The sequence below is a fragment of the Cydia pomonella genome, chromosome 6 (assembly GCF_033807575.1).
Source record: "Cydia pomonella isolate Wapato2018A chromosome 6, ilCydPomo1, whole genome shotgun sequence".
NCBI lineage: Eukaryota > Metazoa > Arthropoda > Insecta > Lepidoptera > Tortricidae > Cydia > Cydia pomonella.
In genome coordinates this window covers 13,299,316-13,311,887 of record NC_084708.1, presented here as the reverse complement: position 1 = coordinate 13,311,887, position 12,572 = coordinate 13,299,316, and the positions used below count along the sequence as shown (strand labels likewise).

Genomic DNA, 12,572 nt, shown 5'->3' with positions numbered 1-12,572 from the left:
TGACAACAAAACTATGGAATGATCTGTCGCCTGCGGTATTTTCGGAACGATACGACTATCATACGTGTTTATGGGCGTCGGTAATCGCTTACCTTCAGGCGATTGGTCTCCTCGTTGCTCATATCCTCCTCCTCCTATATCATAAATATCATAAAAAAAGAAAATTCATAGACATTATCTATTTAACTTTCGACGCGATTGAATAAAATATGTAGAAATTCAAGATGTGTCCTTTAAGATCAATTTTGGTGATGATCAGACCAATGAATTCAAATTGACCCCCGTTTAGAATTAACAGTGAAATTCTCCTGCATCAGCTGCCGACCTTCAACCGCCATTCCCCGACCCCTCAACGCCAAACAATTTAACTCATAATGGAATAGGGGGGGTAGTAGATGAGTGGTCGGGGGTTGCAAATTGAGGAATTGGTGGTTAGATTCCTCAATTTCCAACCCCCGACCACTCATCTACTACCCCCCGATCCCTCAACTCCCAACCCCGCAGTCCCCGACCCGACCCGACCGCCCCCTCAACCCCCTAACTTCTCAAATCTTGACTTGGTAGACACCCGGTACACCTTTACATCAAAAATCATAATACACCCAATTATAAGATGGAAGTTCCACATATCGCCCGTGGTCTTCATAATCAGTAAGTAGCCTTACCAAGAGTTTCACACCGACATATTCGCTAGCGTAATTTACTTTCTATACATTTCGCTCGTTCTGGCATCCTATTAGTGTGAGCGAGATGTATAGAAAGTAAGTTACGAACACGTCAGCTAATATGTAGAGCCAAACTCGTGGTAAGGCTACAGTTGCACGACATCAAATTGGTAATTTTCGGGAGGAAATGCTTGAGCTGCTTAAGAATACAGTCGAATCACCATACATGTGCCTTAAAAAATTGAGGAGTTCCCTCAATTCCTCGTAGATTCCAGCATCAGATCAGAACCAAAAATATTATGGGACCACCTTGGAGGTATTTCCTTTCAAACGAAAAAAGAATTACTCAAATCGGACCACGGGTGTCGGAGTAATCGGTGAACATACTTCATTAAAAAAAAATCATCATCATCAAATCCACTTCATCAAATTTATGGTTTTTGAGATAAAATGCTCGATTTGCTTAAATCTTAAGAAAAGACCCAAATCACTATACACGTGCCTTTAAAAAATGAGGAGTTCCCTCAATTCCTCATGGATCCCATCATCAGATCAAAACCAAATTAAAATGAAACCAATTTGGAAGTAACTCCTTTCAAATAAAAAAAGAATTACTCAAATCGGGCCACGGGTGTCGGAGTAATCGGTGAACGTACATAAAAAAATAGCCATTACGCCCATTACCGAATACAGAACCTCCTCCTTCTATGGAATTGAAGTCGGTTAAAAAAATGTCTAAATAAGTATTATAGTGTGGTCGAATGTTGCTAAAATTATTTACTTTTTTTTACACTCCGTCGGTGGCAAACAAGCAGCGATTGATAATACAAACAAGCATACGGCCCGCCTGATGGTAAGGAGTCTCCGTGGCCTTTGTACGCCTGCAGCTCTAGAGGAGTTACATGCGCGTTGCCGACCCTAACGCTCCACACCCTCGTTGAGGGTTACTGAAATGTTTTTCATACTTAATGTATGAAATAAAAAATTACAAAAGCTATTTAAGCTTAAGTGAATAATTTCATCGAGGATGAAAATAATGTATTTTATACATTGATTCGTGAATATAAGACCTTGTTGTCGAATTGTTGGAAAAATATGTACCTATACGTGGAACGATATTAATTGGCGTTCTTTATTAATCGTTTATTTGTAAGAATAAATGAACGAGACTGAAAATATCAGAAATTTAATGGAGGATGAAAGGAAATTAATATACAATTAAATTAAATTACGCGTGAGAGTGATAAGTGGAATCCGGGCGGGTTTTCTTGAAATGGCTTCGAATTATTCTTTATGACGGGTCATTATCGACACAATCGGACCTACCCTCATCTGGATGTAGGAACCTACGTCCTATGGTCCTACGGTCTGTAGGTAGTATTTAAGGTACGAATACGACCCTTATACACATGCCTTGGCAGAAATTTTAAATTTAAGTTTTTCTTATATATTTTAGAGCACAGAAAATAGATATTTCTTCATATATATTCACCTACATAACAGGTAGACAGGTACCGAATATTTTCCGGACGGGGCTAGTGAACGGGAAGTTAGGTTAGGTTAGCAATACTGAGAGGCCAGTTCAAACTTACATTTTGACCTCAAAATGATATTTAAATTAAGCCATTTTGTTATGATTCACCCGTGCATCTCGCTCGCGCCAATGCAGGAACGAACAAGTACGAAATGCCGTAAATGATGATTAAATGACATCAATTACAATAAAAACAAGTTTGAATTGGTCTCAGGGAGTAACGTAAAGTACGCTCTAGCTCTACGTTGTTATCGATGATATACAAAAATATGTATAAAGACACACACATGGTACATTTGTTAATGATTGTAACATATTTAAAATTCTATACACAATATATAACTTACGTAAATAAGTATGTATATATCTTCCCATTTTTATTGGTCTTGAGTCGAGTGGTAAATACCTCTTGGAAATTCAATACATTGCTAATAAAAATAATAATGGAGACTGTCAATTTAGGATATGTTGTCAAATTTTATATGTACATCTACTACGTAATTTCGTTAAATATATGAAGGCAAACAGCTAGCAGATCCTTATAATTATGAACATACATTAATCTTTGCATAAGCACGTATATCGAAAATTCTCAGTGAATTCCTCCCATAAAGCACTAACTATTACTTCAGTAGGAAAATTAATATTTTATAACATCATATTCAAGCTAACGCATCATTAATTACGTAGTCTACAGGTCTAGAGTAAGCACATATTATTATCGCGCTACTTAGCTTCTTATTAGGGCGTGCATGAAAAGGGGCCTATTTCTCGAACGGTATTAGACTAATTATTAGTCCACGAACTGGGGCCTATTTCTCGAACGGTATTAGTCTAATATTATTGGTGTGTTGCCATGGTAACCCATGACAACGACTTGACAGGTCGTTGACTAATAATATTAGTCTAATACCGTTCGAGAAATGGGACCCTGTCAAATCGTATAAGTTACCATGGCAACACACTAATAATATTAGACTAATACCGTTTGAGAAATGGGACCCTGTCAAATCGTATAAGTTACCATTGCAACACACTAATAATATTAGACTAATACCGTTTGAGAAATGGGACCCTGTCAAATTGTATAAGTTACCATGGCAACACACTAATAATATTAGACTAATACCGTTCGAGAAATGGGACCCTGTCAAATCGTATAAGTTACCATGGCAACACACTAATAATATTAGACTAATACCGTTCGAGAAATGGGACCCTGTCAAATCGTATAAGTTACCATGGCAACACACTAATAATATTAGACTAATACCGTTCGAGAAATTGGTCCCTGTAGGAGGCAGCACAAAGCACGAGAGTCCCTTGTTTATTGGCGCGAAATGTTAATGTCAAGCTTAAGACGAATGTGGAGGACCCGTGCAAAAGCGATTTTGCACGGGTAAAATAAGGATATTTTCCTCTTTGGATATTCATATTATTGAAAATATGCCCCTACGTTTGATTTTTTTTTTTCGAAGTAGGAAAGGAAAGTTTTAAGTAGGAAAAATTTGTATGAAATCTGTTTTTTGTTCCTGATTTTTACAATAATCAAAAAATCTATAAAAGTCAAACGTAGGGGCATACCTATGGTTAATAACATCAAATTGTGTAATAATATTTTGCATAATGCCAATATCCAGAGAGGAAAATGGGGACTACGTATGGAGAAGCGGCCATCGCCTTTCGTCTTAAGTTTCTAATTTATGCCACAAGGTGGGAGCATGCATGAACTGTAGGGCAAATCCTCCAGCGCGCACCGGCTCTATATCTAGAATAATATAAACAGAATCGGATTTTATGTTAAATGACCAGGAAGCTTATTCTCATTGTAATAACATTCTTATTCTTAATCAAGTCAAATTCATTTTTAACACTGACAGGTCATATCCATCACAATTTTACAACCTGTGACTGATTACCTATAATCGAAATACGCTTTCAGCTATTGTTATGATTAAGCGCGAAAGCAGAAAAATCATTGCGCAATTAATTTTGGATATTTTCATTAAAGTTAAATTTTTATATAAAAGGGACCCTTGTCAGTACGAAGTAACCACCGTGTAAATAAATTTCTTTGATGCATCCCTAAATGTTTTTCAGTAAATAAAGCAGTCATTTCACTCTACGCTCCCACAAAGGCCTACGTGATAATTAATGTGTGTGACTTTGTCACTCGCGTGTGCGGTTTCTGTGCGAGACACATGAGGCGGTATAAAGTCAAATGTAGCCTGAATGCGCCGGGGGTCTTGATACTGGCCATTTTTCGGTAGAAGTTAATATTTTTTGTGGTCTTGGGAATTTTCATTTAGGTTGGTATTTATTTAGGTAGGTCGGTACTTAGGTGATGAGTAGCGGTTGTTTTAATAAGATACATTTTCTGAGAGTGATTTTATAAATAAATTATTTTTTATAAGTTTTGTTTTTAAGTGGCGCCACATTATAACGTTCTATTTTATTGTTACAAAAAACTATTTAATTAAAAATTAAGTTCGTATAAAAGTCGGACCACGCATAACGGAGGGTCTCGTACCATCTGTACACTCTCCTTTTACTTTGCCGTAGTCGGGTAAAAAGCCAGACAAGCAAAAGAGTGTATCTCCGTGGCACTAAGGCCGATTTGATAAGATAAGTACAAAAAAAACTTATAAATGGCTCCACCTATCATGTTCAAAATAAATTTCGTGGAAAGTATTTATTAAGTTTTATTTTCTATATATATAAAAAAAATTTGCTTTTCTGGTTTCTGGTTCAAAAGTTAAAGGGAGCGATTATTTCCAAAAGTATTTGCATAATTAAAAAAACGTTCTTAGCAACCTTAATAATGTTATTTTAAATAATGATTTTCCACATGTTTATTTTATTTGAAAAAAAAAACCGCGCACGCACTTGGTCGGTTTTATTATTATAAGTCTTTTTTGCTTAGGGGATTTTTAAAATGTTTGAATTAATTGTCATTTCAAGTTTTTTAACCCACACAGGCACACTGCGTCCGATTCGGACGTCGCTCCGAAGTTTGTGCGGGACAACACTATGCGCGTATTATAGTGGTAATCGGACGCAGTGTGCCATGGCCCTAACCTGTGGCACTACAGGGGTATATATTATATTATTAATTTATATTATTCATTCAAACTGCTGGATCGATTTATATCAAATATAGTTAAGAAACATCGCAAGGAAATTCGCTTACACGTAAAAAAACAGCATCGAAATCGATCCGCCGTTTGAGAGCTACGATGCCAAAGAGAGAGGGTCTACCTCTCTTTTTTCGTCGGGGGTTAAATAAGAATAATGCTAGAAATACGAAAATGCTGCAGGCCAAACTTGTTGTTTGTTTTGTTTTTAGGGTTCCGTAGCCAAATGGCAAAAAACGGAACCCTTATGGATTCGTTATGTCCGTCTCTGTCTGTCCGTTTATGTCACAGCCACTTTTTTCCGAAACTTTAAGAAATATACTGTTAAACTTGGTAAGTAGATCTATTCTATGAACCGCATTAAGACTTTCACGCAAAAATAGAAAAAAAAACAATAAATTTTGGGGGTTCCCCATACTTAGAACTGAAACTCAATTTTTTTTTTCATCAAATCCATACGTGTGGGGTATCTATGGGTACTATGGATAGGTCTTTAAAAATTATATTGAGGTTTCTAATATCATTTTTTTGTAAACTGAATAGTTTGCGCAAGAGACAGTTCCAAAATGGTAAAATGTGTATCCCCCCCTTTAAACTTCTAAAATAAGAGAATGATAAAACTAAAAAAATATATATGATGTACATTACCATGCAATCTTCCACCGAAAATTGGTTTGAACGAGATCTAGTAAGTAGTTTTTTTAATACGTCAATAATGGTACGGAACCCTTCATGGACGAACCCGACTCGCACTTGGCCGCTTTTTAAAATACTGGTTAGTTAACTTCTGGTTCTGTCTAACCCCAATTAACTCTCGCTTACGCGTAATAAATAGCGCAAAAATTATAACCTAGTATTATTCTGACCAATGCGGGTTGGGGATTTCACATACACCTTTGAATATCTTCGCGAATGTATGCAAGGGATGTATTCTCGTGATGGTTTCTTTCACCGAAAAATTTCGTACATAAGTTCAGAAAAACTCATTGATATGAGCCAGGATTTTAACCTGCGACCTTCTAAAGTCGGACGTCAGAGCCGTCGGACCCACTCGGCCACCCACGCTACAAAAAAAATATACGAAAAAAAGGGTAATAAACTATTGGCCCGATTCGAAGAATGAAATACGATAACGATAAGTTCTGGTTTAGATAAGTTCTCATTTAGATATCGTTTGTATGTCGTATAATTGATAGAAGCAGCTCGATTCGGGCAATCAATGTCACTTTGACGTTAGAAATATCGTATATAGATCTTATTTGGATCACAGCGTAATCGAAATAAACGTCAATTTTGACATGTCGTTCAGTTATCGATCTTTTAAAGATCTTTCCTAGATCTAAAACGTGTCTTAATCATTCTTTAAATCGGGCCGTATGTATCTTTTAAGATACGTTGCGAAGAAACGGAATATAACCTTTACCCGCCCCCGCAAGTATATTGACCTAAACAATGGTTAAAGCGAGGTAGTATGTATTCTCCTTCGTGTTCCTATTGAAGAACACAATAATAAAATGGTAAGGTAATAATCGTTGAATCTATTTGTTGCATAGGTGGCAGAGGATTGCGCGGGCGGAGAGGATTGTCCTCCAGTCGTCGTGTCTTGGGAAGGCTCGGCAGATATCCAGAGCGGAGACATCCTGATCGTGCGCATCGCCGACTCGTCACTGCTCGACAACTTCGCCCACCCTGACGCTAAGAACACTAGCCATGATGCGAACGCTACTCAAGCAGATGGACAGAGGTACGATAGCTAGATATTTATTCTTAAAGACTCGTCTGGCTTATTTATGGTCTAATATTTTTAATTAATAAATGTTGGCGATATCATAACTTAAAGTGTAAAGGCACCCCCTGAGGCCTATTTGCGTATAAAATCTTTGAGTTTGAGTCTTTAAGATTATTGGAGAATGCCTCTGAAATATTACCGAGGTAAAATATTGAGAAAATGTGTGTCAGACTTGTGTAACTGGCAGGGGTTCCGAACCATTACGGAATTTGTTACGTAATGTATGTACCTATATGTTTTGTTTTTTTAGACCGTCTCACGCTCGACTGTTTTCTATTAGGTTCCAAGTAATCGAGCGTAGCCTTAGTAATTATAGACTATAAAGTCTCGTTGGAAACCTAAATAGACATAATACCAATTATTTTTAAACCAAGCTAAATCAGTACTAACTAATATTAAACACCTACACTATAGTCTCAGCCTGTACTGTGGGAGTTAAAAACGTCCCGCTGGATTAACTCATACAAAGCGAAATTAATTTTGTATTAAAAAGTGCCCTTGTGGCCTATTTGCTAAATAAATGTTGAAATATTAAGTTGAAACATCTGCAAACCATGCCATAATTATTTCTAAGCTATATTTTATTTATAAGGCACATTAGACAAACAATGTTCAAAACATTATTAGAATATTTTAAAAAGTGGTAGGTTTATACAAAACAAAGTAGAATGCCATTCAAAATAAGCATGCACTGCAAGATAAATGAACAACAAGCAAAAACGATCTCAAAAAAAGAATATATATACAAAATTATATAAATCATTATCAATGAGCGGAATTCTTCATAGCAAAAATCAAACTGTCAGAGGGATTGACCTAACTGTTTTATCGACTTATCGATAAATATATGTCACTTAACGAAACACAGGTATCCCTAATTAGCTGACCGCCACTGTATTTTGGTATAATAGTAAAGAATAAAACAGAAAATACTTTTATGATGTAAATGAACGTAACATTTAGAGCAATATATTGTGGAAGAATCTTCTTTGATACTGAAATAAGAATCTTTCTGTATCCATTTTTTTTTTGTTTTCTTTTAGGATTAACCATTTTAGTAACACGGCACGGAAATCACTCATGAAAACTCAAGTGACATAAATGACATATGTGACGCTGACATGATTTACTTTAATACGGAGATGCAAGTTGCTTATCAAAGAGGTCAAATGTTACAGAATAATCTTTTAAGTTGATTATGGATACCTAATGCGATATTATTCCGTAACATCGATAAGTCGATAAAACAGTTAGGTCAATCCCTCTGACAGTTTGATTTTTGCTATGAAGAATTCCGCTCATTGATCATTATGATATGTCACATTGCTGAGTATTATTGTGTAGTATGATGGCCAAGAGTTTTAACAACTTGCCTCCTGAATACCGTCAGCCGTGAGTCGAAAATATTCATATCTCTATTTTTAACCCGCTTTATAATCTTAAAGGGCTTTGAATTCGGTTGTATGATTTTTTCATATTTTTGCTACGTATGAACTTCGTCATTTTTAGACCAGTTTTGATATTATTAGGGTTCCATAGTCAACTATTAGGGACTCTTATAGTTTCGTAATACGCATTTGCCTATCCGTCTGTCTGATCGTTAGTGCTGGAAAGGAAAATTTGGCATGGATGTATAAGTCAGTTACGCCGATAAAGTCGTAATCGCTCTGAAAGAAAAAAAATGTGTTCCCGCCCTCTAACTTTTGTCGAATTTCATCTTCTTCTTCTTCCGGTCTTACCCCATTTCTAATTAGGGTCGGCTCTCCTAATCCTCCTTCTCCAGAGATATCGTTTCTGGGTCGTCGCTGGGTCTAAATTGTTATTGGAGAGTGTAGCCGCCGTGCAGGTCAGGATCTCGACTACTCAAAAAACTTCGATTTATAATAAAGTGAAGTATAATCTTCCAAAAGGTACTGGTTTACAAGGGTTCTTGCCAAAACGGTTAAATGTGAATGTTGACCGTACACTGACATCAGAATGATGTTATTTAGTTATCATGCGTCTCGCTCGTGCCAATACACGATTACTGAATGACGTCATTTAGTTGTCAGTATACGTTCGATTGGCCTGAATGTAAAACAACTTAAACGAAATATTCGTGTTTAACTTAAACACTAGAGGATATCCGATTTGAAACTATTCAATTCAGCTGTAAAATTGTTCCGCTGTGGAATATCCAGTGGCATGGAACAAAGAGGATTTGATCCCTCGATGGGAGCCAACCCGATGTTAAATTTAGTTAGCAAGAATTTAGAAGCGAATGTCAGAAGAACTTAAATAAGGTTCACCATCATGTATATGTACATAATTATATGTATTAGTCTATCTTTTATACATTATATAAGTAGTAGTATTTAACTATTTATATATTTTTAATATTATTTGACTTCACGTTTAATTTTTTCCTTATTATTTGTTATTATTTTTTCCTGCACCAACACACATGTCTCTGTTTGACCCAATGGTTGACTGGTAGAGAATGCCTTTTGGCATTAAGTTCGCCATTTGTACATTTTTCTTTATCTGTGCAATAAAGTTTAAATAAATAAATAAATGTACCTATAACATGGATATAATACCTACGAAGATATATTATATCGGCATCTAATATACCTACTTCCTTAGGATTAATGAGGCTATAATAAAGATCATCAAAGTAACTAACTTACTGTGAGTCGAGAGAAGGTCAGAGTGGACTTACTTCACGCATCATAATTACATGATTGATTAATCTCGAAGGGGTCAGGCGGTGACCCGAAAAACAGCGATGCCTCAATGCTTTGCTGAACCCACGGGTAATCCGGAGAACTAATGGACTAATAAGCACATGTAATTCAACAACAAACCATTGAGGCCTGAAGGCATTATTTATACTATATTTTTATTCCTCAATTATGGGTGGGTACTGGGTATTTTATGGGTAGGCCTAGATGCGGTAATTAGAAATATTATCTACCTATAACATTCAATGTGCTAATACGGAAATGAGCCCATAGATTAAGTATTAGAAGAGGTTCACGTTCACGCGCCACGATTCCACTACAGTAAAATTTGATATGCTCGTGTTGGACTTATGATAAAAAATTTAATATAGTACGTATATCTTCCCTTCTCCAAGTGAACGTTATCGTAGCCACATCGATCTCCCTTCAGAGTTTATGGCTTATTTAAGCCTCAAAAGGGTCTGGACGGGCCTACGGATATATAAATACATCATTACTTAAGCCTGGAAAATGTTAGAGCAAAGGCACTAAATAAGCAATAAAACAGAAGTGTTTAGGTTATTAAAGCTATTTTTTGTGTAGTAAGTACCTAGTATTGTTCCGGAATTTTGCCATGGCTCACTTGGGGAGTCTTCGGTCCGCTTGGCAAGAACATTACACTCGCCATGAGTTTCACGCGACCTTAAAGCGACTGCGTCAACTCAAACGCAGTGCTACTCGCTTGCACTAATGTCAGTGTGAGGGAGATGCATTATGAGTTAGTGCACTTAGTGCAGTCGCTAGTGAACATTTCCGTTTCAAATTCGTGGTAAGGATACAGGTGGAGAGATTTTTTCCATTATTCACTACTTTCTTTTCATACGCTAGTTCTATCATCCCGAAAAAATATTAATACAGGTATTTTGCTCCTACAGTTATTGCAACTGTTATTGTCATTGTCAATTTAGTGACTTTTGTAAAATTTCGGCACACACATTTGATACTTTCTCGCGCCCTGCCCTATATGGGTTCCCATGGGGCAATGGTGTTTTATTTTCATCGCCTTCACTCGCTTACACTCTTGGTTCGTTCGTCGAATGGGTTGCCGCCGCCAAGAAACTCGCTTGCGACCCTGATCCTAATCCCATTTAATATAAGATCAGATATCTACCTGTCCGGTTGTAGTAGAGTTCATTTATGTCGTAGAAAAAAGTGGAACATATTATTTAAAGATGGGTTTATAATAAAAGCTAATTTCATTTTTTAATGCATTTAAAAGAATATCGACTTGCAATAAGTGACATATTTATCACAGAAACCAATCAGAACCAATTTGTTTGATCAAAGCTACTTGTATCAAATATTAGAAAAAAAATAGTTACTTACTACCTCCTTAAAGTATAAGTTAGGCATATAGAGTCTGTGCGGAAAGAGAAGAGTCGTGGAATGTATGGGGCCCAATACATTCTACGACTCTTCTCTTTCCGAACAGACTCTATTTGTTAAATCTTGTCTTGCATACTCATTCTCTAGCCTATTTCCATGTGCAAAAAACTTTAAATTCATAGAGTAGTGAATGCCGTTTTAAGAGGCACTCGTATAATCCAAACCAATTTAAGAATTAAAATAATTTATTTAAATTCTTATGTAGTTACTCGTATATAAGACGTGCGACTTTCATACCGAAGTCGTGAGTTCTGCGTTATGCTTCTCTAAACTTATGTAAAACGTATCAGCTGTTTTTCGGTGAAAGAAAACATCGTAAGGAAACCTGAATATGTATATCTCTGATGGTTATCCTTAAAATTAAAGTTGCATGTATATTCCTGTCCACTTAGGGTTAGCGTAGCGGGGACTGTAGCTGCCTGATCCTGAAATGAAACCTGACAAGATCAATGCAATTTTGTTTTGTCAAAATTCTCAAAAATAATGTCAATAGTAGATTAAAAATACAATGAATAGAAAGCGTTTATATATGCCTCTGGGCGGCTAAAGATATCCTAAAACTACTGTTACCTACAAGAGAGGAGGCAGGAGGCCTATGCTCAAGAGTGGGCCGCATATTTGCTGGTATTGACTGTCACAAAATTAAAGTAAGAGTACCTAATAGTCCATACACGTGCATGTTGTAACTGTATGTAAATTTATAACTACTCCTTTAGACAGAGTGGTTAGCATAACGAGGTCGTTAATTATGTATATCGACGTTATAGTATAATTGAAAGCGAGCACTGCCTTGGTTCTGTTTGAACTCCGGTTAGACCGCATTAGGGTCGGCTCCGAGCGACCGTAAAAGCATCAGGGCTTCAAAACCACTTCAAACAACGAGTAGAGAGATGGATTTCCTCTACTTATGAAACCGACGCTTGCCGCATTGGCAAATAAAAAATCCCTGTGTTTTACGATTCTTGAGTGTAAATACCCGTAGACGCAAATTCTGAAGGATTTTCGTATGTAGGCGACAGATGCGCTATTTTTACTCGATCTTTTCTGGAATTTTTCTACGTCTAGTTTTTCCTTGTGCACCTTTAGGGGTTTATTAAAGTTAAATCTTTAACAGTTTGTCATTTATTACATGAATTCCACATTCTAACGAGTGTAAAAATTACATTCTACCTACTGTGACACAGACCACTCGTCTTTAATTATTATGCTGATCAATTTTTTTTTATACCACTTCGGTGGAAATCAAGCATACATCAATGATCGCAGGTGGTGGTATTGTGTAAATTTATTGTCCAAATACTG

The 12,572-nt window shown here is 36.5% G+C and overlaps 1 protein-coding gene across 1 annotated transcript in view; it reads left to right on the top strand.

The window, feature by feature from the left end:
* Nucleotides 1-12,572, top strand: part of LOC133519014 (uncharacterized) — an 85,186-nt gene that overhangs the window by 41,161 nt on the left and 31,453 nt on the right. Inside the window, exon 11 of the mRNA XM_061852860.1 lies at nt 6,887-7,077. Coding sequence (XP_061708844.1) covers nt 6,887-7,077 — 191 coding nt within the window. The remainder of the gene's footprint in view (nt 1-6,886; nt 7,078-12,572) is intronic.